Raw genomic sequence first — 27461 nt, forward strand, 5'->3', positions numbered from 1 at the left:
ACCCTTGTGTTTCCTATTACTGTAATTAATACTGAAACCAATTGACCTATGGTCACTGCTCCCTAAGTTTTCCCGTATTTCTATATCCGTGAGCAGGTCTGCATTGTTGGTAATCAGTAGGTCAAGTACCGCATTGTTTCTTGTCGGTGCATTCACCATCTGACCCATGAAATTGTCCTGCAAAATATTTAGGAACTGCCTAGCCTTGGCTGAGTGCGCGGTTCCTTCTGCCCAGTCTATATCCGGATAATTAAAGTCCCCCATTATAATGACATTTCCCATCCTTGCTGCCAATCCTATCTGTAACATGAGGTCCGCCTCCCCCTCCTCACTCTGGTTGGGGGGCCTATAGCATACGCCCAATATTACCTTCCCCACCGTGCCTTCCCTTTGAAGCTCTACCCATAGGGATTCTGCCTCGTCCATAGCTCCATTATTAATATCATCCCTCATATTTACCTGTATACTGTTCTTAATATACAGACATACCCCTCCCCCTTTTTTACCCTCTCTATCCCTGCGATAAAGGGAATACCCCTGAATGGTCGCCATCCAATCATGAGAGCTGTCGAACCAAGTCTCAGTTATCCCCACAAAATCTAAGTCCTCCTCAAACATCAGCAGCTCCAGCTCTCCCATCTTGTTGGCCAGGCTTCTGGCATTGGTATACAAGCCTCGTAATTTAGATCGGTTACATTTATCCTCATTTGATGTTTTTAGGCTGCTCTCTTGATTTTTCCCCGTACCCACCCTGGGTTTAGGAGCTCCGAACACCCTACCGCTAATGCCCCCATTTCTGCCCTCTGAATCTTGCTTTCCACTGGCTAATTCTACATCTGTACCCTCCCCCCCATTCCCTAGTTTAAAAGCCCCTCTAACTTTTCGGCCATCCTCGCACCCAGTACGGCTGCACCCACCCCATTTAGGTGCAATCCGTCCCTACCAAAGAGCCGGTGACTGACTGAGAAGTCGGCCCAGTTCTCCAGGAACCCGAAACCCTCCTTACTACACCAGCTCCTCAGCCACTCGTTAACTTCCCTAATCTCCCGCTGCCTCTCTGGTGTGGCTCGAGGTACAGGTAGTATTTCGGAAAATACTACCTTGGAGGTCCTAGTCCTCAACTTAGCGCCTAAGTCCCTGAAATAGTTTAGGACTCTCCGTCTTCCTCTGCCTATGTCATTGGTACCCACGTGTACCATGACAGCTGGGTCTTCCCCAGCCCCACCCAGTAATCTGTCCACCCGATCCGCGATGTGCCGAACCCGAGCGCCCGGCAAACAACAGACTGTTCGGCGCACACGGTCTATGTCACAGATTACACTATCTGCCCTTCTAATAATTAAGTCCCCTACCACCAGCACCTGTCTTTCCTTTCCCTTTCTCCCGGCCTCACTGGAGGAGTTCTTCCCCTGGCAGCTAGGGGCGTCACTCTGCTCCAGCAATGCTGGTCCCTGACTGGTTTCCCCAACATCACTCAACGGGGCGAATCTGTTGGGGTGCTCCAGCCCAGGATCAGCCTCCTTGCCTTGTTCCCTTCTACCCCTCCTAACTGTCACCCCTCTACTCTGCTCTGATGCCTGCACCTCCGATACTCCGCCCACCTCTGTGCAGACCCCTGCCTGCACCTGACTGGTACAATCCTGGCTCTCCTCCGGTATGGACATTCTTCTCAGTGTTGCCAGCTGCTTCCCTAGATTCAGGACCTGAGCTTCCAGGGAAGCAACGTGCTCACATTTTGCGCATTTGTATTCGCCCTCGATCACCTGTCCGAGGAACGCATACATATCACAAGATGTACACCGAGTCGCATCTCCACACCCGCCGGGCATTGTACCTACTAATCTAATCTAATGGGGATTCAGCGATTTAAGTCTATCCTATGTGGCTATTTCCTGGCTTCCTAACGCTACCTTCTCACCCTGTGGTATTCCGCTTCACTCACTTGACGCTCAGTTGCACAACACTCACAATCTCACAGCCCAGTCAGTCGCACAACACTCCCAGTCGCACCACCCGGTCAGACGCACAACACTAAGTCGCACAGCCCGGTCAGATGCACAACACTGAGTCTCACAGCCCGGTCAGACGCACAACACTGAGTCGCACAGCCCGGTCAGACGCACAACACTGAGTCGCACAGCCCGGTCAGACGCACAACACTGAGTCGCACAGCCCGGTCAGACGCACAACACTGAGTCGCACAGCCCGGTCAGACGCACAACACTCTCAGTCGCACAGCCCGGTCAGACGCACAACACTCTCAGTCGCACAGCCCGGTCAGACGCACAACACTGGGTCACACAGCCCGGTCAGACGCACAACACTAAGTCGCACAGCCCGGTCAGACGCACAACACTGAGTCGCACAGCCCGGTCAGACGCACAACACTGAGTCGCACAGCCCGGTCAGACGCACAACACTGAGTCGCACAGCCTGGTCAGACGCACAACACTCTCAGTCGCACAGCCCGGTCAGACGCACAACACTCTCAGTCACGCAGCCCGGTCAGACGCACAACACTGGGTCACACAGCCCGGTCAGACGCACAACACTAAGTCGCACAGCCCGGTCAGACGCACAACACTGAGTCGCACAGCCCGGTCAGACGCGCACAACACTGAGTCGCACAGCCCGGTCAGACGCACAACACTCTCAGTCGCACAGCCTGGTCAGACGCACAACACTCTCAGTCGCACAGCCCGGTCAGACGCACAACACTCTCAGTCGCACAGCCTGGTCAGACGCACAACACTCTCAGTCGCACCGCCCGGTCAGACGCACAACACTCTCAGTCGCACAGCCCTGTCAGATGCACAACACTCTCAGTCGCACAGCCCGGTCAGACGCACAACACTGAGTCGCACAGCCCGGTCAGACGCACAACACTGAGTTGCACAGCCCGGTCAGACGCACAACACTCAGTCGCACAGCCCGGTCAGACGCACAACACTCAGTCGCACAGCCCCGTCAGACGCACAACACTCAGTCGCACAGCCTGGTCAGATGCACAACACTGAGTCGCACAGCCCGGTCAGACTCAGTCGCACAGCCTGGTCAGATGCACAACACTCAGTCGCATAGCCCGGTCAGACACACAACTCTCAGTCGCACAGCCCGGTCAGACGCACAACAGTCGCACAGCCCGGTCAGACGCACAACAGTCGCACAGCCCGGTCAGACGCACAGCTCTCAGTCGCACAGCCCGGCCAGTCGCACCACTCCCAGAACACTCAGGTAGCAACAGGTACTCCCAGACACTCAGGTACTACACTACACCCTCAGTCACTGTTCAATCTCAGTCACCAGTCTTACTTACCTAGTGTGTGTCCCTTTAAGCCTGTCACTAGCAGTTCCTGGCTGTGATTCCTCCCTCAGTCGGTCAGTCTCCTCTCAGCACCCCGCTTCCCTCGGTCACTTCCCGGCCAGCTAGTCTCCTCTGCTCCTCTCTGAGGGGGGGGGGGGTTCCCGCACCGCTCGCCACAAGGGACAGTTACTGTACGCCGCCCTCAACAGGGGGGGGGGGGGTTACCGCACCGCTCGCCGCCCGCTCTTACAAGGGGGGGGGGTTACCGCCGCCCGCTCTTACCTCGGTGGGGGGGGGGCCTCTTAGCACCGGACGCCGCCGCCGCAACAATGGAAAGGGGGGGGGGGTTTACCGTTCCGCTCACCGCCCGTTTCCTTTCTGGGGGGGGGGGGTTCTCGCCCGGACGCCGCCGCTCCTCTGAGGGGGGTGGGGGGGGGCTCACACACCCGGTCTGTCACACCCCGCTCCTCTCACTCGCTCACAGACACTGATCCCGCGCGCTCTGCTCTGCTCTGCTCTGCTCCACAGCACCACCTGCCGGCCGAACACCAGGCAATCCTCAGCAATTGTCTGGTGTTCAAGCTTATTACATTTAATTTTAATAATGTAAAAACAAATAAAAACATAAAATAAAAAAAACCCCTCTTTATAGAGTCTCCATGACTGTAATAGTTTTGCAAACGCAGAAAAAATAAACCCTGCTGCCATCGATGTCCTATCTGTACTTCATGTGTCAGTTACTGTGCTGCAATTGTAGGGTCAGGAAAGGACACATAATATCTGTGTATGATCTTAAAAGACAGTGGACATAAACAACAAAATATTTTAGGTGTTTGTCAAATCCAAGCTACAGGCTCCCTCCACAGTCACCAACCCCTCCTATCCGGAGGTACAGTATCTCACAAAAGTGAGTACACCCCTCACATGTTTGTAAATATTTTATTGTATCTTTTCATGTGACAACACTGAAGAAATGACACTTTGCTACAATGTAAAGTAGGGAGTGTACAGTTTGTATAAAAGTATAAATTCATGTCTAAACCATTGACAACAAAAGTGAGTACACCCCTAAATGAAAATGTACACATTGGGCCAGTGTCAATATTTTGCGTGGCCACCATTATTTCCCAGCACTGCCTTAACCCTCTTGGGCATGGAGTTCACCAGAGCTTCACAGGTTGGCACTGGAGTCCTCTTCCACTCCTCCATGACTACATCACGAAAGCTGGTGGATGTTAGAGACCTTGCGCTCCTCCACCTTCCATTTGAGGATGCCCCACAGATGCACAATAGGGTTTAGGTCTGGAGACATGCTTGGCCAGTCCATCACCTTTAACCTCAGCTTTAGCAAGGCAGTGGTCATCTTGGAGTTGTGTTTGTGGTTGTTATCATGTTGGAATACCCAGTCCCTGAAGTGAGGGGATCATGTTCTGCTTCAGTATGTCACAGTACATGTTGGCATTCATGGTTCCCTCAATGAACTGTAGCTCCCCAGTCCTGGCAGCACTCATGCAACCCCAGACTATGACACTCCCACCACCATGCTTGACTGTTGGCAAGACACACTTGTCTTTGAAATCCTTACCTGGTTGCCACCACACACGCTTGACACTATCTGAACCAAATAAGTTTATCTTTGTCTCATCAGGCCAGGTTCCAGTAATCCACGTCCTTAGTCTTCTTGTGCATCATCTTTAGAAGATGCTTCCTTCTGGGACGACAGCCATGCAGACCAATTTGATGTAGTGTGCGGCGTATGGTCTGAGCACTGACAGGCTGACCACTCACCCCTTCAACCTCTGCAGCAATGCTGGCAGCACCCATATGTCTATTTCCAAAAGACAATCGCTGGATATGACGCTGACCACGTGCACTCAATGTCTTTGGTCGACCATGGCGAGGCCTTTTATGAGTGGAACCTGTCCTGTTAAACCTCTGTATGGTTTTGGCCACTGTGCTGCAGCTTAGTTTCAGGGTCTTAGCAATCTTCCTATAGCTTAGCCATCTTTATGTAGAGCAACAATTCTTTTTTTCAGATCCTCAGAGAGTTCTTTGCCATGAGGTGCCATGTTGAACTTCCAGTGACCAGTATGAGAGAGGGAGAGCAATAACACCAAATTCAACACACCTGCTCCCCATTCACACCTGAGACCTTGTAACACTAACAAGTCACATGACACCGGGGAGGGAAAATGGCTAATTGGGCCCAATTTGGACATTTTTACTTAGGGGTGTACTCCTTTTTGTCGCTAGTGGTTTAAACATTAATGGCTGTTTGTTGAGTTATTCTAAGGGGTCAGCAAATTTACACTGTTATACAAGCTGTACACTCACTACTTTACATTGCAGCAAAGTGTCGTTTCCTCAGTGTTGTCACATGAAAAGATATAATAAAATATTTAAAAAAATGTGAAGGGTTTACTCACTTTTGTGAGATACTGTATATGCTTTTATTTATATGCTTACCCTTACCAGTAGTCTTAAGGTTTATGACAATGACTCACAAGGCCTTTTTGTTCTTATGATCTTCTCCAGCGGTGGCTGGTCCTCAGTAATGCCAAGAGCAGTCCTAAAATTTACATCAGTGCCACATTCTGCATCATTACACTGTGAGTGCTGGACACCATAGTGATGCTCCCTTAGGGGTTGGGTCTATGACACCATGCACTCACATTATGTCAGTCTCAGTTTTCTAGCCTGAATAATGCTGGATTTCATTCAACCTGGAAGACCAACAACTAGTTGCAAAAAAAATTATTGTGGGGAAATGCATTAGAGAGGATGTGAGTATTGAAACCTGAGTTGCTTTTCTGTTTAAACCCCTGGTAGGGAACCTGTAGGCTTTAAGAATCTTAGTTAATATGAATAATAATAATAATAATAGTCCTCCCAGCTTCAGAAATGTTGGGATAAAATTATTAATTGCTTATATTTGGACTGCCAGTAGAAATTTAAAATGTTTTTGTTTAGAGTGAAGTTCTTCCTTATATTTATTATCTTAAGCACTGACCCCCAATTAACCCAAATGCAATTAAAAGTCTTTAGAGATGATAATTAAAAAAAAAAACCTTTGCAAATATTTTGTTATAGACGTCATTTGCATGGGTTGTAAATTAGTAGGATACAAAAAAAAGGAGCCTTTTGTTTACGAGCCGGAGACAGTAGATAAAAGGGATTGTTGAAATATGGGAACCTCAAGATAAAATCTATAATATATACCAACTGTTTCCTTGACCCCTATTTGTTCCCTCATTACAGAATCTGCTGAGGAGTGTAGGAGTGAAAGGACAGAAGACCATATTTCTTATTACAGACACACAAATTAAAACAGAGGCCTTTCTGGAAGATGTGGACAGTCTGCTCAACACTGGGGAGGTTCCTAACCTTTTTGCTGTAGATGAAAAGCAGGAAATTATGGAGGTGAGTGGGAAAGAGTAGTGCCAAGATGATGAAGAGCGGATCTGATTGCGGGATCCATTATGATTGTGGTATTCAGGGCTTTTCACACTCATGAATATGCAATAACACACCTTAGCCATGGCCTAGAGTGGCAGGACTGCCAGAGGTGGCACACAACTAAACACATATGTTTTACTTGTATCTTTTAGGTTACTTTGCTGTAAAGCAAGGAAGCAGAAACCCAGGAGTATATTAATGTGCTTTTACTAAACAAGAATGCTGTACATACAAACTACTTACAATTGTAGGAAAAAAATAAAAACATACAGAGTGTTACAAATATGCACACAACACACATGCATACATTATCTATCCTTCCTAGCAAATTAGCACTGTATGTGATAGGGATACAGTAAGAAGTGCCTTAGTTTGAGATAAAGTTCATGATTTCCATAACAATCAAGCATCCATGCTCTACTCAAGCGATTGCAGGAAACTGAGGGCTCTTGTAGTGTAGATTTAGTGTCATCCACAAGTGAAATTCCTTCTCTGGTCTTGTGAAGTCTTCTGGCACAGACCTTCCTTGCTGTTATGGAGTTCCCTTCCTTCTACCTAGGGCTTCTCTGTATTATGTAGCCCCTTACTTATGTCTAGTTTTTCTTTCAGACTTCTCCCTTGTGTTATCTCCTTTGTTGTCTCCCTCATTTCCTGACAGCATCACTTCTGTTTAACCAGTCTTTATGAACCAGTTAAACCAGTTAATTAGCATTTGAAAATCACTAAAACAGCCATGGCAACACTACAGCTGTTCAGCAATAAGGACCCAGCTACATTGCATTGGCTGGCAGGGCAGAAGGAATCTAACTTCCTGTGAGCCAATGCAATGTAGTTGGGTCCTCATTGCTTTACAGCTCTGAATCCTTGTTAGCGGATTAGTATTCTTGTGCTTATATTTTAACCACTCTGGGTGACATCTATGGCCAAACTGCTAACAGAATAGGGTTACAGTTTGCTCTGCCCTTCTGTTTATCAGTTCTAGTTAGGATGACACAATGTGGACAAAATGTCCCCTTTAGCCCCTACCTCATCTTATGCAGTGTCTTGTGTGTATTTGATATCCCTTTTTTTAGTCAACTGGGGTAGGATGGCCATGGCGACCGGGTTAGGATGGACTTGGTGCAAGACACGCAAGCCTAGGGGGGAGGATACAAATATTGCCCTGATGCTTATATATGTTTTATTCACATGTTTTATGTAAAGTAAGTGGTAAACATTCAGAATGGGGTTTTTACATGGTACAAACTTTTATGTTTTGCCATTCATTCCAGTAGGCCTGCTTGAAGGGTTATTTCACCTCTACCAAGAGAAACTGCCTTTGCAGATAAGGGGCGTCTATAGATAAAAACAAAGTGCAGCTTTTACTAAAGTTGAATAATGCCCTTGCTGTAGGTGTAGGCAATTTACATACATAAATACTTACTATACTATACATACTAAAGCCTGACTAGAAAACTCCTAGGACGTTGCTAGGAGTAACCTAGCTGTTACTGTTCACCATCACCATCACAGTAGCAAACTCTTAAACACAGAGCTTAGAGCTAATGCATCAGGTGAGAGAAGGCACATGTGGTGGGTTTGAATCAGAGAAAAAGCTTGCTTCTGTGATGGTGAAGGTAAACAGTAACAGCTAGGCATCTCTTAGCATTGTCAGATTTCCAGTGAGGTTTCATGAGGTACGTAAATGGCCTATAGCATAGGCATTATTCAACTTTGGTTAAAGCTGCACAGTTTGTTTTGTCTACAAATAGCCCTTATCTTCATAGGCAGTTTTAGGTAAAGATGAACTATGCCTTTAATGCACTTACCTTCAAAAAATACAGTACATCCTCTGTTTTAAAAATGCACTAAGCTGCAATGTGTAGATGTGAAAGCCTACTTCCCAAAATATTGTGTTTGATCATGATATTAATTATGGCTTAGATGGAACATGTCTTTGGTTGTGTATATATTCAGTGTATGTATTTTATTCATATTGCTATTTTGATTCATGTTTTCTAACAGGAAGTTCGCCCAGCAGCCCAAGCTGGGAATAAAAATGTTGAGCTTAGCCCTCTGGCTTTATTTGCTTTTTTTGTGAACCGCTGCAAGGAAAACCTCCACATTGTAGTTGCCTTCAGCCCCATTGGAGATGCATTTCGCAATCGGCTGCGGCAGTTCCCCTCGCTTATCAACTGCTGCACTATTGACTGGTTCCAGGTGTGTACTGAGATTGTACTGTTATGCATCTATCGTGACAAAAATAATTTATTGATTCCCTGCAGATTTTGGAAATTTGCTCACTTACAAAGAAATTAAGAGTCTATAATTGTTATCATAGGTGTTTTTCAAATGATAGAGACAGAATATCAACCAAAAATCCAGAAAAAACCCACAATACAAATGTTCTGGCTCCCACAGGCTGGCTACAGTATGTGCTCATGTGGTACACAGATTAGTCCTGTCAATTTAAGAAGGTGATCCTAACGATAAAAAACACCTGTCCACAGAATCTCTTTCTTCCATTCAAACCTCATAATCATGGGCAAAGCCGAAGAGCTGTCAAAGGACATCAGGGACAAGATTGTAGACCTGTTCGAGGCTGGAATGGGCTACAAGACCATCAGCAAGAAGCTTGGTGAGAAGGAGACAACCGTTGGAGCAATTATTCGCAAATGGAAGAAATACAAAATAATCATCAATCGCACATGGGCTGGAACTCCATGCAAGATTTTACCTCATGGGGTAAAGACGATCATGAGAAAAGTGAGGGATCAGCCCATAACTACACAGGAGGAGCTTGTGAATGATCTCAAGGCAGTTGGGACCACATTCGCCAAACAAACCATTGGTAACACAATACGCCGCCATGGCAGTCCTGCAGCATCCGCAAGGTCCCCCTCCTTAAGAAGGCACACGAACAGGCCCGTCTGCAGTTTGCCAATGAACATCCAAATGATTCTGAGAAGGATTGGGAAAAAGTGCTGTGGTCAGATGAGATCAAAATTGAGCTCTTTCGCATTACCTTGTTTGGAGGAAGAAAAATGCTAACTATGACCCTAAGAACATCATCCCTACAGTCAAGCACAGAGGTGGAAACATTATGCTTTGGGACTGTTTCCCTGCTAAAGTTACAGGCCAACTTTGCTGCATTAAGGAGCCAATGGACGGGGTCATGTATTGTCAAATCTTGGATGAGAACCTTCTTCTCTCAACAACTCAACAAAACCCAAAACATACCGCCAAGGCAACAAAGGAGTGGCTCAAAAAGCACATTGAGGTCATAGAGTTGCTTAGCTAGTCTCCAGACCTTAATCCTATAAAAAAAATTATGCAGGCAGCTGAAACTTCAAGCGACAGCCAAGAAACCTTAAGGATTTAGAGAAGATCTGTAAAGAAGTGTTGACCAAAATCCCTCCTGAGATTTGTGCAAACCTAGTAACCAACTACAAGAAACGTCTTACCTCTGTGCTTGCCAACAAGGGTTTCTCCACCAAGTACTAAGTCATGTTTGTCTTGGGAATCAAATACTTTTTTATTTACTGAACTGCAACTCAATTTATAAAATTTGTATCATGTTTTTTTTTTTTTTCTGAATTTTTGGTTGATATTCTGTCTCTATTATTTAAAATACACCTATGATAAAAATTATAGACCCTTTATTTCTTTGTAAGTGGGCAAGCTTACAAAATCTGCATGGGATCAAATAATTATTTTCGCCACTCAAGGTATATAGGTAACAAAGGACACCAGGTTTCTTTTGTTTTTAAATGACTCAGATCTTCCTGCAGTTACATGCAAAGGGGAAGGGGAAGCCACACAGGAGTGCTGGAGATTTGATGTTTTATGCTTCTTCATGCCCAAAAATGAACCCACAAACAGTAAATACTTTAACACAAGGTGTTTGCCAAATCTGACAATTTGCCCAATCAGGTTCTATTTGTAGTTCTCTTTCTCTGCTAATAAAACTTGTATTCCCTGTCCTTCCCCTCCATCCTATTTGTCTGTTGAAGCCCTGGGTAATTTTCCCTACCCCAGGTGAACATATTTGAACCTTGTCCATTCATATAGCTATATAACTGGTTTTGGCAGACTTTTTTTTATCTGAGTGAGTGATCCATTCAACATTTTTGACTCAGTCTCTTGTGTTCTAGCCATGGCCAGAGGATGCCCTTGAGCGAGTGGCTGTCAAGTTTTTGGAGACCTTGGAAATGACCGATACTGAGCGCCAGGAAGTGGTTCCAATCTGCAAATACTTCCACACATCAGCCATAGTGCTATCAGACAAGTAATTATTTACCTTTTGAATATTTTGTATAATCCTTATGGAGCACAAAGACCTTTATCAGAAAAACTGATATTTTTTTCAAACCCTTAAGTGGAAAGATTATATAACTTAACTCAAATGTAGCTTCTCTGGATAAAAAACAAAATCAAGCTTCCCTAATATTTTTATACTAATAAAAGGAAACCACAAATTAAATATAATAAATATAACTCAACATATACTTTCAGTATATTATGCATTTGTTAATAGTCATTAGTGTCCATCAAATCATAAAGTGCTCTGTGCTTCTACTTGTTCTCCAGATTCACTAAAGTGCCATACACACTATAAGATTTTCTGAAGATTTTTCCTTCAGATTTACCTTTTCTATGTAGTGCAAGGGCCTGCCAGATTGCATATAAATTGAAAGTGTTTAGGTCTGACCTCATATTATATGGTTTTGGTAAATCTAAAGGAAAAAGGCTTCAGAAGATCTTATAGTGTGTATGGCCCATTACTGTGGATCCCCATGACCCTATATCATATATATATCATAGCAGGATGACATCACTTCCTGTCTGGCCAGGGTCCAGCTCACTTAAATTGGAACCTTTCACTCTTGGGATCACTTTGAAAGCCTCCGATGCTGATAACCAGATCTATGGTATTGCCCCCCTGGGCTATTGTAAGGAAGTTGTATATGCTTGTTTTCCAGCAGGAATTGAGAGATGCCAGTAATTCCCCAAAAATATAAAATAGACTAATAATCGCACAATATCATCTTTATTGTGGGAAGTGACGCAAACTGCGAAATGCATTAAGGTTAGTTACAGGGGCACTTCCTGTTACGTCACATCCAACCCAGTGGAAAGCAGTTGGAACGCACACCGGAACTGAGCGGCATTCCAAGCTAAACTTGAGCTGTATCAAGCAGTACCCCTGTTAGGCATCGACATATGTAAGTGCAACATATATTTATATTTTTTAATTTCACACAACAAAGACGATATTTCACGATTATTCGTCTATTTTATATTTTTGGGGAATTCCTGGCATCTCTCAATTCCTGCTTGAAAATGAGCATACAACTTCCTTACCATAGCCCAGGGAGGCAAAACCATAGGTCTGGTTATCAGCATGGGAGGCTTTCAAGGTGATCCCAAGCAGAGGGGTAACTAGAACCTTCAGGGCCCCGGTGCAAGAAACCATGAAGGGCCCCCCGGACCCCTGGCCGGGGCCGTTCCCTTCAAGCCTGGGGCTCGTAAGAAAATTCTTTCATCGGTTCCAATTTGCTGTGAAACAACGAGAAAAATCGGACAATCGTTCACCCGATTTTCTTATAGTGTGTACCCCACTTTACTGGCCAGATCACCAGGTGCAGAGAGAAAAAAGACTAAAAAAGAAAAGTAATGCAGCCACCAAATCTAAGGGTTGATAAGCTGCAATATATTACAATTATGGGATTAATACCACTTTAGGCTGGGTTCACATATGTGCAAATTCGATCTGGGTTTTCCCGCATCCAATTTGCATGACAAGGGAATGTGACTGCCTCTCAATGGAATCAGTTTACACATGTCCGGGCCGGCCATGGTCCGAATTCCAAAAGGGTCCTGTGCATGTTTGGGTATGGTTCAGGTGCGCATTCAGCCAAAAATTCGGACCTGAATCGCATCTGAACTGGTGAACAGGTACACATCGGATCCCATGCTGGGAACCGTGGCCACACATATGTGAACCCGGCCTTGATCTTGAACTGCATATTTAAAAATAAATATTGAAGCATTTTTTCCAATCGCTAATTGTAGCTGAAATATGTTCTTCCATTTACAGGTTTTTGAGTGAACTGGGGAGACATAATTATGTGACCCCCACCTCTTACCTAGAGTTGATTGCTGCTTTCCGTCAGCTGCTCTCCCAGAAGAGAGACACGGTGATGAAGGCAAAGAAGAGATACACTAATGGTTTAGATAAGTTGGCCTTTGCGGAATCGCAGGTGAAAATAAATAATGGTCAATATACTATTCTAGCAGTATGTTCGGTAGATGGTGATCTCAGAAGTATTAGTTTACTGCCTATTTGTAGTTTGTTTTATGCTTCTTTGCTTTGGATTATGCCATGCAAATATATACAGTTTATAAGTGCAAACAAAGAACTGCCTTTGTCTTCAGAGATGTACATATTATATAAAATACATGAAATGCTAATGTATCACCCCTTTGGCTTGCCCACATCTAGCAGGGAGCAGTTCGCACTGTATCATTCTGACTCTCTCATGTGACATAGCAGATTTGAGATTTGAGGGAAATAATGAAACTTGCAAATGTCAAGTTGAAGGAAGCAGCAATGATACTGCAATTATACTGAAACAGGAGGCTAATGGTATAGTTCAGACCAGCCACAATTCCTGCACCATCACACTTCAGATTACCCTAATGCCTGCACCATCACACCTCACATAACCCCAATTCCTGAACCTTCACATCACAAATCAGCCCATTTCCTCAGAACACTCCAGTTCCTCCACCTGTACATCTCAGATAAACCCCCATCTCTTGAATCTTTACACCTCAGTTCACCCCAATTCCTGCACTGTCACACCTCACATTACCCCAATTCTTACACCTTCACATCTCACACCAGCTACAATTTCCGCACCATCACACTTCAGATTGGCCCCAATTAGTGCACCTTCACACCTCAGATCAGCCTCAATTCCTGTACCTTCATACCTCAGATCAGACCCAACTCCTGAACCTTTACATCTCAGATCAGCCCCAATTCCTGCACCTTCACACCTCAGATCAGACCCAACTCCTGAACCTTTACATCTCAGATCAGCCCCAATTCCTGCACCTTCTCACCTCAGATCAGCCCCAATTCCTGCACTTCCACACCTCAGATCGCCTCCAATCCTGCACCTTCCCACCTCTGATCACTCCAAATCCTGCATCTGCCCACCTCAGATCAGTCCAAATTCCTACACATCAGACCTCAGATCAGCCCCAACTCCTTAACCTTCTTACATCAGATCACCCCAATTCCTGCACCATCACACTTCAGATTAGCTCCAATTCTTGCACCTTCACACCTTAGATCACCCCACATTCTGCACCTTCCCACCTCAGATCAGTCCAGATTCCTTTACCATCAGACCTCAGATCAGCTCCAAATCCTGCATCTTCTCACCTCATATCACCCCAAATCTTGCACCTTCACACCTCAAATCAACCCAATTCCTGCATCTCACACCTCATATCACCCCAGTTCCTGCCCCTTCAGACCTCAGAACAGCCTGAAAATCCTGAACCTTTACATCTCAGATCACCCCAATCCCTGCACCATCACACCTCAGATTACCCCACTTGCTGCACCACCACACCTCACATGACCCCAATCCCTGCTCCTTCACATCTCTAATAAGCCCAAATCCTGCACTACAGACCTCAGAACACCCCAGTTTCTGCACCTACACATCTAAGATCAGCCCCAGTTCCTGAACCTTCACACCTCAGACCACCCATATTCCTACATCTTCATGCCCTCAGGTCAGCCCCAATTCTTATACCTTCACACCTCAGATCAGCCCCAACTCCTGGACCGTCACAACTCAGATTACTCTAGTCACTGCACCATCACACCTCACATTACATCACCTCTATTCCTGCACCTTTACATCTCACACCAGCCACAATTCCTGCACCATCACACCTCAGATAAGCCCCAATTCCTGCACCTTTACACCTCTCATTAGTCCCAATTCGTGCATCTCTGAATAAGTCGTTCCCAATAGCTGGTTAAATACCAGTCCAAAAGTGAGAGCAGGCAGCTTGAAATGTCTGACTCAGCACCAGTACCGGATCTTGTCTGGCTTATGTGGGGGTGCAGTAAAAAATGTTGGGGGGCAGAGGATGGGAGGTCAGCAGGGTAGAGAATGGGAGATAAGCAGGGCAGAAGATATGAGGTCAGCAGGGTAGTGTAAAGGGGTCAGAAGAGCAGAGAACAGGGGTCAGTAAGGCAGAGGACAGGGGGTCAGCAGGGCAGGGGATAGGAGTTAGCAGGGCAGTGTACAGGGGTCAGCAGCGTGAAAGAGGTCAGCAGGGCAGATAATGGGATCAGGAGGGCAGAAGTTGGGGTCAGCAGGGCAGAGGACAGGGTCAGCAAGAAAGAGGACTGGGGTCAGCACGGCATAGGGCGAGAGTCATTATGGGGGTAGGACTGGCGTCAGCAGTGGGTAGGACAGGTGTCAGCAGGGGAGAGGGCAGGCCTCAGCAGGGGAGAGGACAGGCGTCAGTAGGGGAGAGGATGGGCGTCAGCTGGGCGCAGGATGAGCGTCAGCAGCACGTAGGACGGGAACAGCAGAGGAGGGGACAGCTTTCAGCAGGTCAGTGGATGGGCATTAGCAGGGCATAGGATGGGCATCAGCAGGGCATAGGGTGGACATCAGCAGCGGAGAGGATGGGCGTCAGCAGGGTGTAGGACAGGTGTCTGCAGGGAAGAGGATGGGGGTCACTATTGACAGGCCACTCAGCAGAGCTGCTCCACCCAACACGGCACACAGCTAAGATCTGATTTTTTTCTAGACACAACCTGGATTTATTTGCACATTGTGTAGCTGGCTGAGGATTTTACAGGTCAGAACTGCAACACACTGTGCTGATCGAGGTTGTGTCTGGAAAAGAAACAGATTAGCTATGTACAGTGTGGGGAAGAGCCACTCAGCTGTATTTCCTGTGTCAAGCCTAAAAGCAGTCTGAGGATGGAGGGGCTTCCTGAACAAAGCACAGCATCCATGAGGGGATGGGGCACGGTGCACCACTCCCTACATCCAGCCATCCATTACTTCAGTGTCAGCTGTGTGCAAGCTGAGTGAGGTGGGTGGGAACGGAGGCAGGCAGGCAAGCAGGCAGGCAGGCAGGCAATGAGATGATTCCAGCCATGCTCCTTTCTGTGTTAGCCAGCCGCAACTGCTGGGAGGTGGGTGCCACAGGCATTCCTTGCATGCCAACATAAATGTGGCAGCGTGCCATATCTTGCACGCATTCCGGAGGTATACCCCTGTTATAGTTGCTGCACAGATACATTTTGTATTATATGTCACAGCTCCACTAATTGGGCCTGTATGGTAGAGTTGCCAGACGGAAGCCACTCTTCAGTAAAAGGCACATGACAGCCCACCTGGAATTTGCCAAAAGGCACCTGAAGGACTCTGAGACCATGAGAAACAAAATTCTCTGGTCTGATGAAACAAAGAATAAACACTTTTGCCTAAATGGCAACCCTCATGTCTGGAGGAAACCAGGCATCGCTCATCAGCTGGCCAATACCATCCCTACAGTGAAGCATGGTGGTGGCAGCATCATGTTGTAGGGATGTTTTTCCGTAGCAGGAACTGGGAGACCTGTCAGGATCGAGGGAAATATAAATGCAGCAATGTACAGAGACTTCCTTAATGAAAACCTGCTCCAGAGTGCTCTGGACCCCATACTGGGGTGAAGGTTTATCTTCTAAAAGGACAACAACCCTAAACACACAGCCAAGATAACAAGAGTGGCTACGGGGCAACTCTGTGAATGTCCTTGAGTGGCCCAGCCATAGCCCAGACTTGAAACCAATTGAACATCTCTGGATGGAGTGATCTGAAAATGGCTGTGCACCAACGCTCCCTATCTGACCTGATGGAGCTTGAGACATCCTGCAAATAAAATTGGAAGAAACTGCCCAAAATAGGTGTGCCAAGCTTGTAGCATCATACTCAAAAAGACTTGAGGCTGTAAGTGGTGCCAACGGTGCTTCAACAAAGTATTAAGCAAAGGATGTGAATACATTTGTACATGTGTTTTTTTTTCCCATTTTTTTTTATCTTTAATAAATTTGCAAAGCTTTCATTGTCATTAGGGGGTATTGCTTGTAGGATTTTGAGGAAAATAATGAATTTAATCCATTTTGGAATAAGGCTGTAACACAGCCTTTTTCAACCAGGGTGCCTTGAGGTTTCTTCAGGGGTGCCTTGGCAAAATGCCTAAAAATTGACCCAAATTTGTATACAAGCCTGTGGGTGAATGAAGGCTGCCTTTTAGTTACACAAAGCCACAGGTTTTCATAGTACACCATTACAAACTAACTACATCCTAACAACCTGCATATCATCCTTGTTTGACCTTCCCTTGCCTCTCTCCATCAGCATTGAGGTCTCATTAGCTGAGTGATGGAGAAAAACTTAAGGATAAGAACAACATCGGAATACTAGGAATAAATTACCTCTACCATTGGGTGTCCTACGTGTGGATGTTGCTGCATTGTGTAAAGCTATTAGAATAGTTTTTACATTGTAGAATGGGGCGCCTCAAGCCTGTCCATAATTTATAAGGGGCAGGGCAGCCATCAGAAATGTTGGGGCCCCTTACACAGCTTTAGGACTGGGCCCCCCGGTGCTTGACCACCAATCTTCCCCATAGCCCGCCCACTGGCCGTCCCACCAAATTTCCAAAATGTAAAGCACAGTGCCCCGTACATCACTGTGCCCCCTATACGTAACAGTGCCCCGTACATCACTGTGCCCCCTATACATAACAGTTCCACTTACATCACAGTGCCCGTACATCAGTGCTGCTTACATCACAGGGCCCATATATAACAGTGCAGCTTACATTCAGTGGCGGCTGGTGCTTAAAATTTTTGGGGGGGCGCAAACAGAAAAATTTAATAGTTATTGCTTTGCGGCAAAAAACGCTATAAAAAATTGCGTGACTTTGAAGTCGCAAAAGTATGAAAGGGGCCTTCAGTAATTAAGGTATAGTGTGCCCCCTTTCAATGCAGAGAGACCGGCGTGCCCCCTTTCAATGCAGTGACCAGCATACAGGCCCCCTTTCAATGTAGTGACCAGCATACATGTCCCCTGAGAATGTAGTGACAGGTGTACAGGCCCCCTGAGAATGTAGTGACAGGTGTACAGGCCCCCTGAGAATGTAGTGACAGGCGTACAGGTCCCCTGAGAATGTAGTGACAGGTGTACAGGTCCCCTGAGAATGTAGTGACAGGCGTACAGGCCCCCTGAGAATGTAGTGACAGGTGTACAGGCCCCCTGAGAATGTAGTGACAGGTGTACAGGTCCCCTGAGAATGTAGTTACAGGTGTACAGGTACCCTGAGAATGTAGTGACAGGCGTACAGGTCCCCTGAGAATGTAGTGACAGGTGTACAGGCCCCCTGAGAATGTAGTGACAGGTGTACAGGCCCCCTGAGAATGTAGTGACCAGTGTACAGGTCCCCTGAGAATGTAGTGACAGGTGTACAGGTCCCCTGAGAATGTAGTGACAGGTGTACAGGCCCCCTGAGAATGTAGTGACAGGTGTACAGGTCCCCTGAGAATGTAGTGACAGGTGTACAGGCCCCCCGAGAATGTAGTGACAGGCGTACAGGTCCCCTGAGAATGTAGTGACAGGTGTACAGGTCCCCTGAGAATGTAGTGACAGGTGTACAGGCCCCCTGAGAATGTAGTGACAGGTGTACAGGTCCCCTGAGAATGTAGTGACAGGTGTACAGGTCCCCTGAGAATGTAGTGACAGGTGTACAGGTCCCCTGAGAATGTAGTGACAGGCATACAGGTCCCCTGAGAATGTAGTGACAGGTGTACAGGTCCCCTGAGAATGTAGTGACAGGCGTACAGGTCCCCTGAGAATGTAGTGACAGGCGTACAGGCCCCCTGATAATGTAGTGACAGGCGTAAGGTCCCCTGAGAATGTGGTGACCAGCGTGTGTGCGTGCCCCCTTCAATGCAGTGTGCCCCCCCTGGGCGGGGATGGGGATGATGGTGTTGCATTGTGAAAATGGATGAGGATGATTCTGGGTGGAAGTGAGAGTTACTAAGTGAAGAGGCTCTCCACAGTGTAATTCCTTTCCCCACTCAGAATCATCCCCAGCCATTTTCACAATGCAACTCCATCATGTCTGGAGTCTGTCTGTGTCCCATCAGGAGTCCTGTGCAAACAAAAGAACAGGTGGACAGGCAGCACATTCAAAGTTCAGTCACTTACCCTCCACTCTGATCTTCTTTCTGCTGCATGTACCGAGCGGGCTGGGGACACTTCCTCCTGCATAGTGATAACTCCACCCCCATGCTGAGTGCTGGCCAATCAGCTACTTGCCAGCCAGGATATACGGCCACTCGGAAGCCTGTATTATGCAGGGATTTCTTCTCTCCTCATACAGACGGCGGCAGCTGTGGGGGCGTGCGGCGACGATCTTGCTGGTGATGATTAGAACGCCGGCGCCCCCACCCCCATTAAACACAGACATGCACAATTTAACAGTATTATCCCATAATCTCCCCCCCCCCCCCGGCGGGGGGAGGGGGGGCCCGATGCGGGCGGCGGTCGGAAGTTCAGAAATTTTTTTTTTTTTAAAGTGTAAGGGAAGCACTCCCCGCCGGGCCCCTCTAGAGGCTGGGGCCCCTTACACCAGTACTGCCTGTACCCCCCTGATGGCGGCCCTGATAAGGGGTGCCTTGACTGAATAAAGGTTTGGAAACACTGCTGTAACATAACAAACTGTGGAAAAAGTGAAGCGCTGTGAATACTTTCCGTATGCACTGTACATACAAGCTCCCTACTCATTAGTGACATTAAGTTCAGTTTATTGTAGAATATTAACATGTGTGCTTTATTTAGGTTGGAGAGATGAAGAAAGAACTGGTTGAGTTACAGCCCAAACTGGAAGAAGCCAAAATAGAAAATGCTGAAATGATGAAGGTTAATGAATAACTAACAAGTGTAATGTGAAGATAAAGGGAAGAAATCAGTGTTATAGGACTTTGTAAAATTCAAATATTACCATCCTGTATATTGGCTATCAAAAGTGTGATTTCCATTGAGCAATGAAAGGCTTATTTGGAAATACAATGTTGTACTTATTTCTATTTAGCTAGCCAAATGTATCATTTATTACCCTTTTATTTGCTGGAAGGGAAAATACATTTTATATTTGGTTAATTTGGACCTTTTTGAAAGAAATGCTGTTCTTGGCAACCAGCTACATTATATTTTTAGTATTTCTAGTGCATTATAGGAGATTAAAGTGATAATACTAACTAACTGCGGTGAGAAAAAATGTCCTTCCTCAAGCACTTTGACTGATAAGACTTTTTATGACTCTGACATTTTTTTGAAACTTTAAAATCATTAACCGGTTGCCGACTGCGCACAGTATATTTACTGCGGCAGTCAGCCCCGGCCAGGCAGAGTGACGTAGATCTACGTCACTCGCCTGTCACTGCTATTAGAGGCAATAGCGGGCGAGCACGTGCCCGCTGAGGCGTGCGCCCGCCTCGGTTCTTTCAGGGAGGAGTGCGGGCGTGTGACCGGTGGACCCGATGTCCGCCGGTCACTCGCCAATCGTCGGTACAGCGGCAGAAAGGCAGAGCGGCTTATGTAAACAAGCCGCCTGTCATTCTCCCCTGTGTAAAAATGAAGATCAGACGGTTCTACTACGTAGAACCGTTGATCTTTGTTTTTACACCAATAGCATTGTCCCACTACAGTTAGAATCATGCCCCTAGGACACACTTAACCCCTCCCTGTCCAATACAGTTAACCCCTTCCCTGCCAGTGTCATTTTTGCAGTAACAGTGCATATATATAGCACTGATTACTGCAGTAATGTCACTGGTACCCCCAAAAGTGTCAAAAATGTCAGTCAAGGGTCCGATCTGTCCGCCGCAATGTCGCATTACCGCAAAAAAAAATCGCAGATCGCCGCCATTACTCGTTAAAATAAAAAACACCAAAAATGACAAAAATCTTTCCCTTTGTTAGTAAACGCGATAACTTTTGCGCAAACCAATCAAAATACTCTTTTTGCGATTTTTTTACCAAACATATGTAGCATAAAACAATTTGGCCGAAAATGTTAAAAAATTTTGATTTTTACATTTTTTGGGGGGGGGAATTTCATATAAAAAAAGTGAAAAATATTGTTATTTTTGCAAAAATTACGCTCTTTTTTTGTTTATAGCGCATGATCAAAAAATCGCACAGGTGATCAAATACCATCAAAAGAAAGCTCTGTTTGTGGGAAAAAAAGGACGTGAAATTCGTTTAGGTACAGCGTCGCACGACCGCGCAATTGTCCGTTAAAGTCACGCAGTAAAAAATCGCAAAAAACCCCCTGGTCAGGAAGGGGGTAAAATCTTCCGGGGCTTAAGTGGTTAAATAACCTGTTTCTGAAGTGCATTACTGGCTTTCATGATGCAATTGGAGAATCTGATATCAGAGGTCATGTGATAAGCACAGCTACAGACCCATTATTGCTTTGGAAGACTAATTGTGTAACTTTATTTTACTGTCTATTCTAATTCAAATTTTATGAATTACCCATGACCCTACCATCTTGTCAATAATCACATGACCCTACCATCTTGTCAATAATCACATGACCCTACCATCTTGTCAATAATCACATGACCCTACCATCTTGCCATCTATTTATAGCTGCTGACCTCCATTCATCTGTTATATAGAAATCCTATTGCATAATCATGCAAACATGTTTTGAATGAGCAGACGTGTTTATGCATTGAGCAGCCACCCATGGCGATCAATTCTTTCCCTAAGATCAATTTTGGCTAAGGTTACAGTGTGCCAGTGTGCCTTTATCATACCTGCCCAAACCGGTATTTCATCCTCTTATGTCAGTGGGTACCTTATGGCTGGTTACAGCGCTATAATCTTTCCTATTGAGTTGATCTCTTGAAATGTAGGAGTCTATGGACAACTTTTAATTAGTGTCCTTGATTGATGAAACTCCACTTTAGCTGCAGCCAGCTGTCCAACAACATAGTTAGGAAAGAGGTGGCTGCTACATAACAGCCGCTTGTCTAGTCCTTGAGCGCTTTCCCAAGACAAGTATTGGCAAGAGGAATGCAGAGGGACAGGAGGCTGACTCACCCCCTCTCCCCCCTGCATATCTCCTGCTGCAGCTTATCTCGGGAAGGTGCTTGGAACTTAGACAAACAGCTATTTTGAAGTGGCCATCTCTTGGCTAGGTTGTTGGACAGCCACTGGGAAGGTGATGAGTCCAGCCTCATAGCTAGAACTAGAAAACAACAGGCAACATGGGATAAAGTACTGGATGTACTTTGTCCCATGGGAAACAGAAACCGTGAAAAAAATGATAATGATAATTTATCTTTATATCCTAGAAGGGTAGGTTAAGATGTGTCTTGCCTTTTTGAAGTGCCTTACCCAGGCTTTCAAATATCCTATTTTTTTCACCTGTAAAGGTTATAGAAAAAGAGTCAGCAGAGGTGGAAGCAAAGAGTAAAATAGTTCGAACAGATGAAGAAGTGGCCACCAAGAAAGCCAGTGAAGCCCAGGCCTTGAAAAATGAGTGTGAGAGCGATCTTGCAGCGGCTATACCAGCCTTGGAGGAGGCCATGTCTGCTCTGAACACTCTTAAGGTAAGAGGTTACTATGATGGCAAGATTGTGGTATTGGGACAGAGACTGCATGTATAGATTATGTACAGTCTTAATTTAGGTAGGTTGTTTAGATTTCTATTTTTTAAATAAGGGAATAATTAGGCTGTGCCAGATGATAAAACACTGTATATAATCAGTTTGCCCATTTGCGACCTACTGTATCAATCAGACAGTTATGACAAAATTGAAGACTCTGGAATTTGGAATAGAGGCCTATGGCCTGCTGGTCTTGTTTTAAGGAAACTGGTGGAGAAGGATCTGGGCGTTCTAGTAGATCATAAGCATAATAATAGCATGCAATGCCAAGCTGCAGTTTCCAAAGTGAGCAGAATCCTTTCTTGTATTAGGATAGGTATAGACTCCAGAGAGAGACATCATTTTGCCCCTGTACAAATTATTAGTTAGACCTCTTCTGGAAAATGCAGTTCAGTTTTGGTTGCAAATTCATATAAAGGATATTGGGAACTGGAGAAAGTGCAGAGAAGAGCAACCAAACTGATAAGAGGCACGGAGGAGCTCAGCTATGAGGAAAGATTAGCTGAACTGAATGTATTGTCTCTTTGAAGGGGAAATTAAGGAGGTATATATTATTCACTTTAAAGTGGTGCTAAAGTCTCAATTTTTTTTTTATGTAAAAATAACAAACATTTAATACCTGTTCTGTGCAGTGGTTTTGCACAGAGCAGCCCAGATCCTCTTCTCCTCCGATTCCTCTCCAGTGCTCCTGGCCCCTCCCTCCTGCTGAGTGCCCCCACAGCAAGCAGTTTGCTATGGGGGGCACCAGAGCCGAGCCGTCGCTCTGTGTGTCCATTCAGACAAGAAGCTGCGGTTCTGCCCCGTTCCCTCTCTCCTCATTGGCTCACTGACTTTGATTGACAGCAGCAGGAGCCAATGGCAGGAAGGAGAGTCCCAGGCAGCCGAGTCTCTCCTGCAACATCGCTGGATAGAGATGGGCTTAGGTATGTGTTAGGGATCTGAGGGGGGCTGCTGCACACATAGGAATGCAGTTAGATAAAAAAACCTTCTGACTTTACAACCACTTTAAGGTCATTACAGAGGACAAAGGGGCACTCTTTACGTCTAAATATGGAAAGGCTTCTTCACAGTAATAGCTGTAAAAATGTGGAATATACTCCCTCAAGAGCTGATTCTGGGAAGCTCAGTAGATTGTTTAGGGAAAGACCTGGATTCTTTCTTAAATGCACATAATATACGTGAAAATAGAAGATTGCCTCTTAGGGGATCAGGAAGGAATTTTTTTCCCTGCTGGAGCAAATTGGATCATGCTTATTGAGATTTTTTGCCTTCCTCTGGATCGACTGGGGATATTGGATAGTGTATATGGAGGTTTTTTTTCTATTTGTGTGTGTGTGTTTTGTTTTCTATGTTGGTTAAACTGGATGTCTTTTTTCAACCAGATTAACCAGATTATGTACTATGTAACTATGTAAATCTGACAGTTGCTTATAACCATTGTGCATCTAGTCCACCAAAATTAATGTTAAAAGGTTCCAGGAAGGAAGTAACAGTGGATCTGTCATCATTGATGATTAAATGTTGCTAATTAATTTTCTGTTTTAATAGTTTTTATTATTTGTTTAGAAAACAAGTAAAAAAGAGAGGGAGACATTTGGTAGAGCAGCAAACAATCCTCGTGTACACCGAGCACGAACCATAAAAATAATTCAAACAAATACACACATATGTGGGGTTCCATAGGGATTGTTGAAGACTATAACACGCAGGTTAGGTCTACTATGAGGATCTTGACACACTAAACCTGACATAAAAGTCAGGACAGTAACTGAATATGAACTATTGATAGAACATTCAAATTTTCTGGTTAGTGTAAGAACAACATCCGGCTAACCACCCACTACAATGTATGTGTGTTAAGCATTTTACCCACAGGTATACAACTTTACCAGAATATATCACAATAGTTTAACCTATGAGGCAATGGAGCCTCCCTCCCATGTTATGTGGTAACTGAGGCTCTGTTCTTTGACATGCTTTACATCATTCCCTTGTAGGGAAACTTGCATCCAGTACTATTTTCAGATGTAACTGGGTGAGGGAGGAAAGAGGGGGAAATAATAAAGGCCATAGATGCCTAGTACCCAGCTTGGTATAAGTAAAAGAGGAGACAAAGATAAAGGAAAGAGAGGAAAGGGTGAATCCATCTGGGAATCTTCCATCATTCCTAAAGGTAATCAACTCTATGTGTCAGAAACCTGTGGGTATGTTAGCCAGGTAGACCATATTTTCTCAAATAGAGGTTGTTTGTCATGTAGAACACTCACTATTTTTTTGTTCAGCATGATCCACGTGAGTTTACGTTTCATCAATGCAATATATATATATATCCATGCTGAGGCAATGGCTATTTTGGCCGCTAAGAACATGAAGTATATTAACGTTTGTGTATGTCTGTGTATTTTCCACTGGCTTATTAAGTAGGGCGATACTAGCGTCTTTAGCTATATTAACCATTGTATCCGAAAATATGAGTGAGTGGACCCTCATCCAAAAACTGCAAACTTTTGGGCATGTCTACAACACGTGCATTGGCGTGCCCACCTGGCCACTCCCCCTGAAGCAGAAGGCCGAGGTTCCCGGATACATTTTGGATAGGCGCTCTAGCACTAATTACCATCTGGCATGTAACTTATATCCCGCCTCGATCAAGGCAACATTAAGTATACCCTTATATATTCGTGAGCTCTATTTACTCCATTCCTCCACCCCAGGGATCATGTCCAGGTCCCTCTCTCATGCCGCCAGGTATGTTAGTTTAGTTGAGGGGATGACAAACTGTTAAGGGTCATGTCCAGGTCCCTCTCTCATGCCGCCAGGTATGTTAGTTTAGTTGAGGGGATGACAAACTGTTTATAAAGCATGGAGACTCCTCCCCGGAGAGCGGCATCCTGCATGCATCTGTTTTCAAACATAGTGCATACTGTCAAGTCTGAACCGCAGTGATATGAGAAAACGTTGAATTTGTTGTAGACGGAAGCTCTCTGTGGGGGGGGGGGCATCTCCAGGCTGCCCATGAAGTATGAGGAAGGACGTATTCCCATGTGGTCCAGATAGTCACCTATTTGGTACAATCCCTTGTTCACCCACCAACCAAAACTATTGGTGTGTAGACCAGGGGGGAACAGGGGGTTGCCAAAGAGTGGAGCCACTGGGGTATGTGCCAAACGTAAAGGCCATATTCTACAGCTCATGTCCCATATGTGTAGTGAGTGAGAGAGGGTTGGGCTCAAAATAGCTTTGAAGTATTTTGGAGGAGTCCATAGGATGAGGTCCATTGCAAGTGGAGAGCAAGCCTGGGCCTCCAGTGGGACTCAGTTGGGGCGATAGTGTCGGCTATGAAGCTGGCAAAATTGAGCTGGTTGTGCAGCTGTGTAATATTTCCGAAACTTGGGCACTCCCAAGCCTCCCAGATCTTTAGGGGCATACATTGTGGCCCGAGCTATTCTGGGACCCTTGGACCCCCATATGTAATGGAGAATTTTGGATTGAAATCGGCGCCTGGCGTCTGCTGGGATTTGGATGAATTAATTTTACATATATGTATTATTTTAGCCATCAGATATCACTATTGTTAAAACAATGAAGAATCCTCCTTCGGGTGTAAAACTTGTCATGGAAGCTGTTTGTGTCATGAAAGAAATCAAACCAGAGAAAATAAAGGATTCGACTGGAACTGGGCAGAAGGTAAATGTGTTTGCTGTGTCTCTGTCACTCTACTTTTTACATCGTGTTATCACAAAGCTTGTCTGAAGGAAGACCCATACTTGTTCCTTTTAACATCCATAATTCTCATTTTCATTTTCTATTTGTCTGCCCCCCCTTCCTTGTGTGAAGGGAATAGAGAGGGGAGAATCTACCAGCACTGTGCAGGGCTTCAATGCTTCTCCCCTCTCTTCCTCTACACATAGCATTTGAGCAGCCAATGGCTCCTGCTGCTGTCAATCAAATGCAGTGAGGAGGAAGTGGGAGACGGGGCTAAGTCCCGCTGTGTGAGTCTATGTAGAGCTGTTCCATAGACACACAGCTCGGGAGCATGAAGGCACTGTGTGCCTCCATAGCAAGCAGCTTGCTATGGGGACACAGGAAGAAGAGGAGGAGCCAGGATCACCGCCAGGGGACCCGAGAAGAGCAGGATCGGAGTCGCTCTGTGCAATACCATTGCACAGAGCAGGTGAGTATAACATGTTTGTTATTTTAATTTAAAAACAGGTTTTTACTTTAGTAACACTTTAAATATATTTTTTAAATGCAAGCATTGTAACCCTCACCAAACAAACTAGCTTAGCTCTACCCCCTGGCTGTTATTGTCATGCAGCAGGTCCACTTGGTGCTCAAAAAAGTTAATGCTGGAGTTTATACATAATCCACAGAGTTTAATTAATAAACATTTGGTGGTCCAATTTACAGCAGAGAGCATTGCTAGTACCTACATTGGCCTGTTATCAGCTTCTTGCAGTCCCTGTACAACAGGACTGGGGTGGGAGACAAAGAAGCAGCACAAGGAACCAATCAGTTCATGTGCTGACAAAAACCATGCTGTTAGAAGGAAAATCATAGTGACAGAGAGACTCACCACTGTGCTGCTTTTCCTTTCACTGTCCATTTATAGACTCTGGAGGTTCTAGGACAACCTGAGCTAAGCGGAAATAGGTTTAACTATGCTGGTCAGGACAGAGAACATCTAGCAGCAGAAAAGTTCTGCAGGAGAAATCTATGGATTGAAGGCGAATGTTGCAGCAAAAAGCTGGTTTTGCTATTTTGGCTTTTGATGGGCTTTAATACTACCACTATTACTTTTGCTATAGGTAACACCTTTTGAATGTTGCAGCCACCATTTCTTTTCTTAAGTTTCAGACACTTTGTAAAGTTTTCATACACTTTTTAAAATTTCAGACACTTGTAAAATATTAAAAATGAGAGACACAGGGCCAGACAGCTGAA

At 45.4% G+C, this 27461-nt stretch overlaps 1 protein-coding gene across 1 annotated transcript in view; it reads left to right on the forward strand.

The window, feature by feature from the left end:
- Window positions 1–27461, forward strand: part of DNAH12 (dynein axonemal heavy chain 12) — a 210165-nt gene that overhangs the window by 129970 nt on the left and 52734 nt on the right. The window contains exons 44-50 of the mRNA XM_082264952.1: window positions 6563–6724; window positions 8765–8959; window positions 10894–11027; window positions 12840–13002; window positions 19675–19755; window positions 22284–22460; window positions 26073–26204. Coding sequence (XP_082121078.1) covers window positions 6563–6724; window positions 8765–8959; window positions 10894–11027; window positions 12840–13002; window positions 19675–19755; window positions 22284–22460; window positions 26073–26204 — 1044 coding nt within the window. The remainder of the gene's footprint in view (window positions 1–6562; window positions 6725–8764; window positions 8960–10893; window positions 11028–12839; window positions 13003–19674; window positions 19756–22283; window positions 22461–26072; window positions 26205–27461) is intronic.

Source organism: Pelophylax lessonae (genome assembly GCF_965119305.1).
Source record: "Pelophylax lessonae genome assembly, chromosome: 8".
NCBI classification, from domain to species: domain Eukaryota; kingdom Metazoa; phylum Chordata; class Amphibia; order Anura; family Ranidae; genus Pelophylax; species Pelophylax lessonae.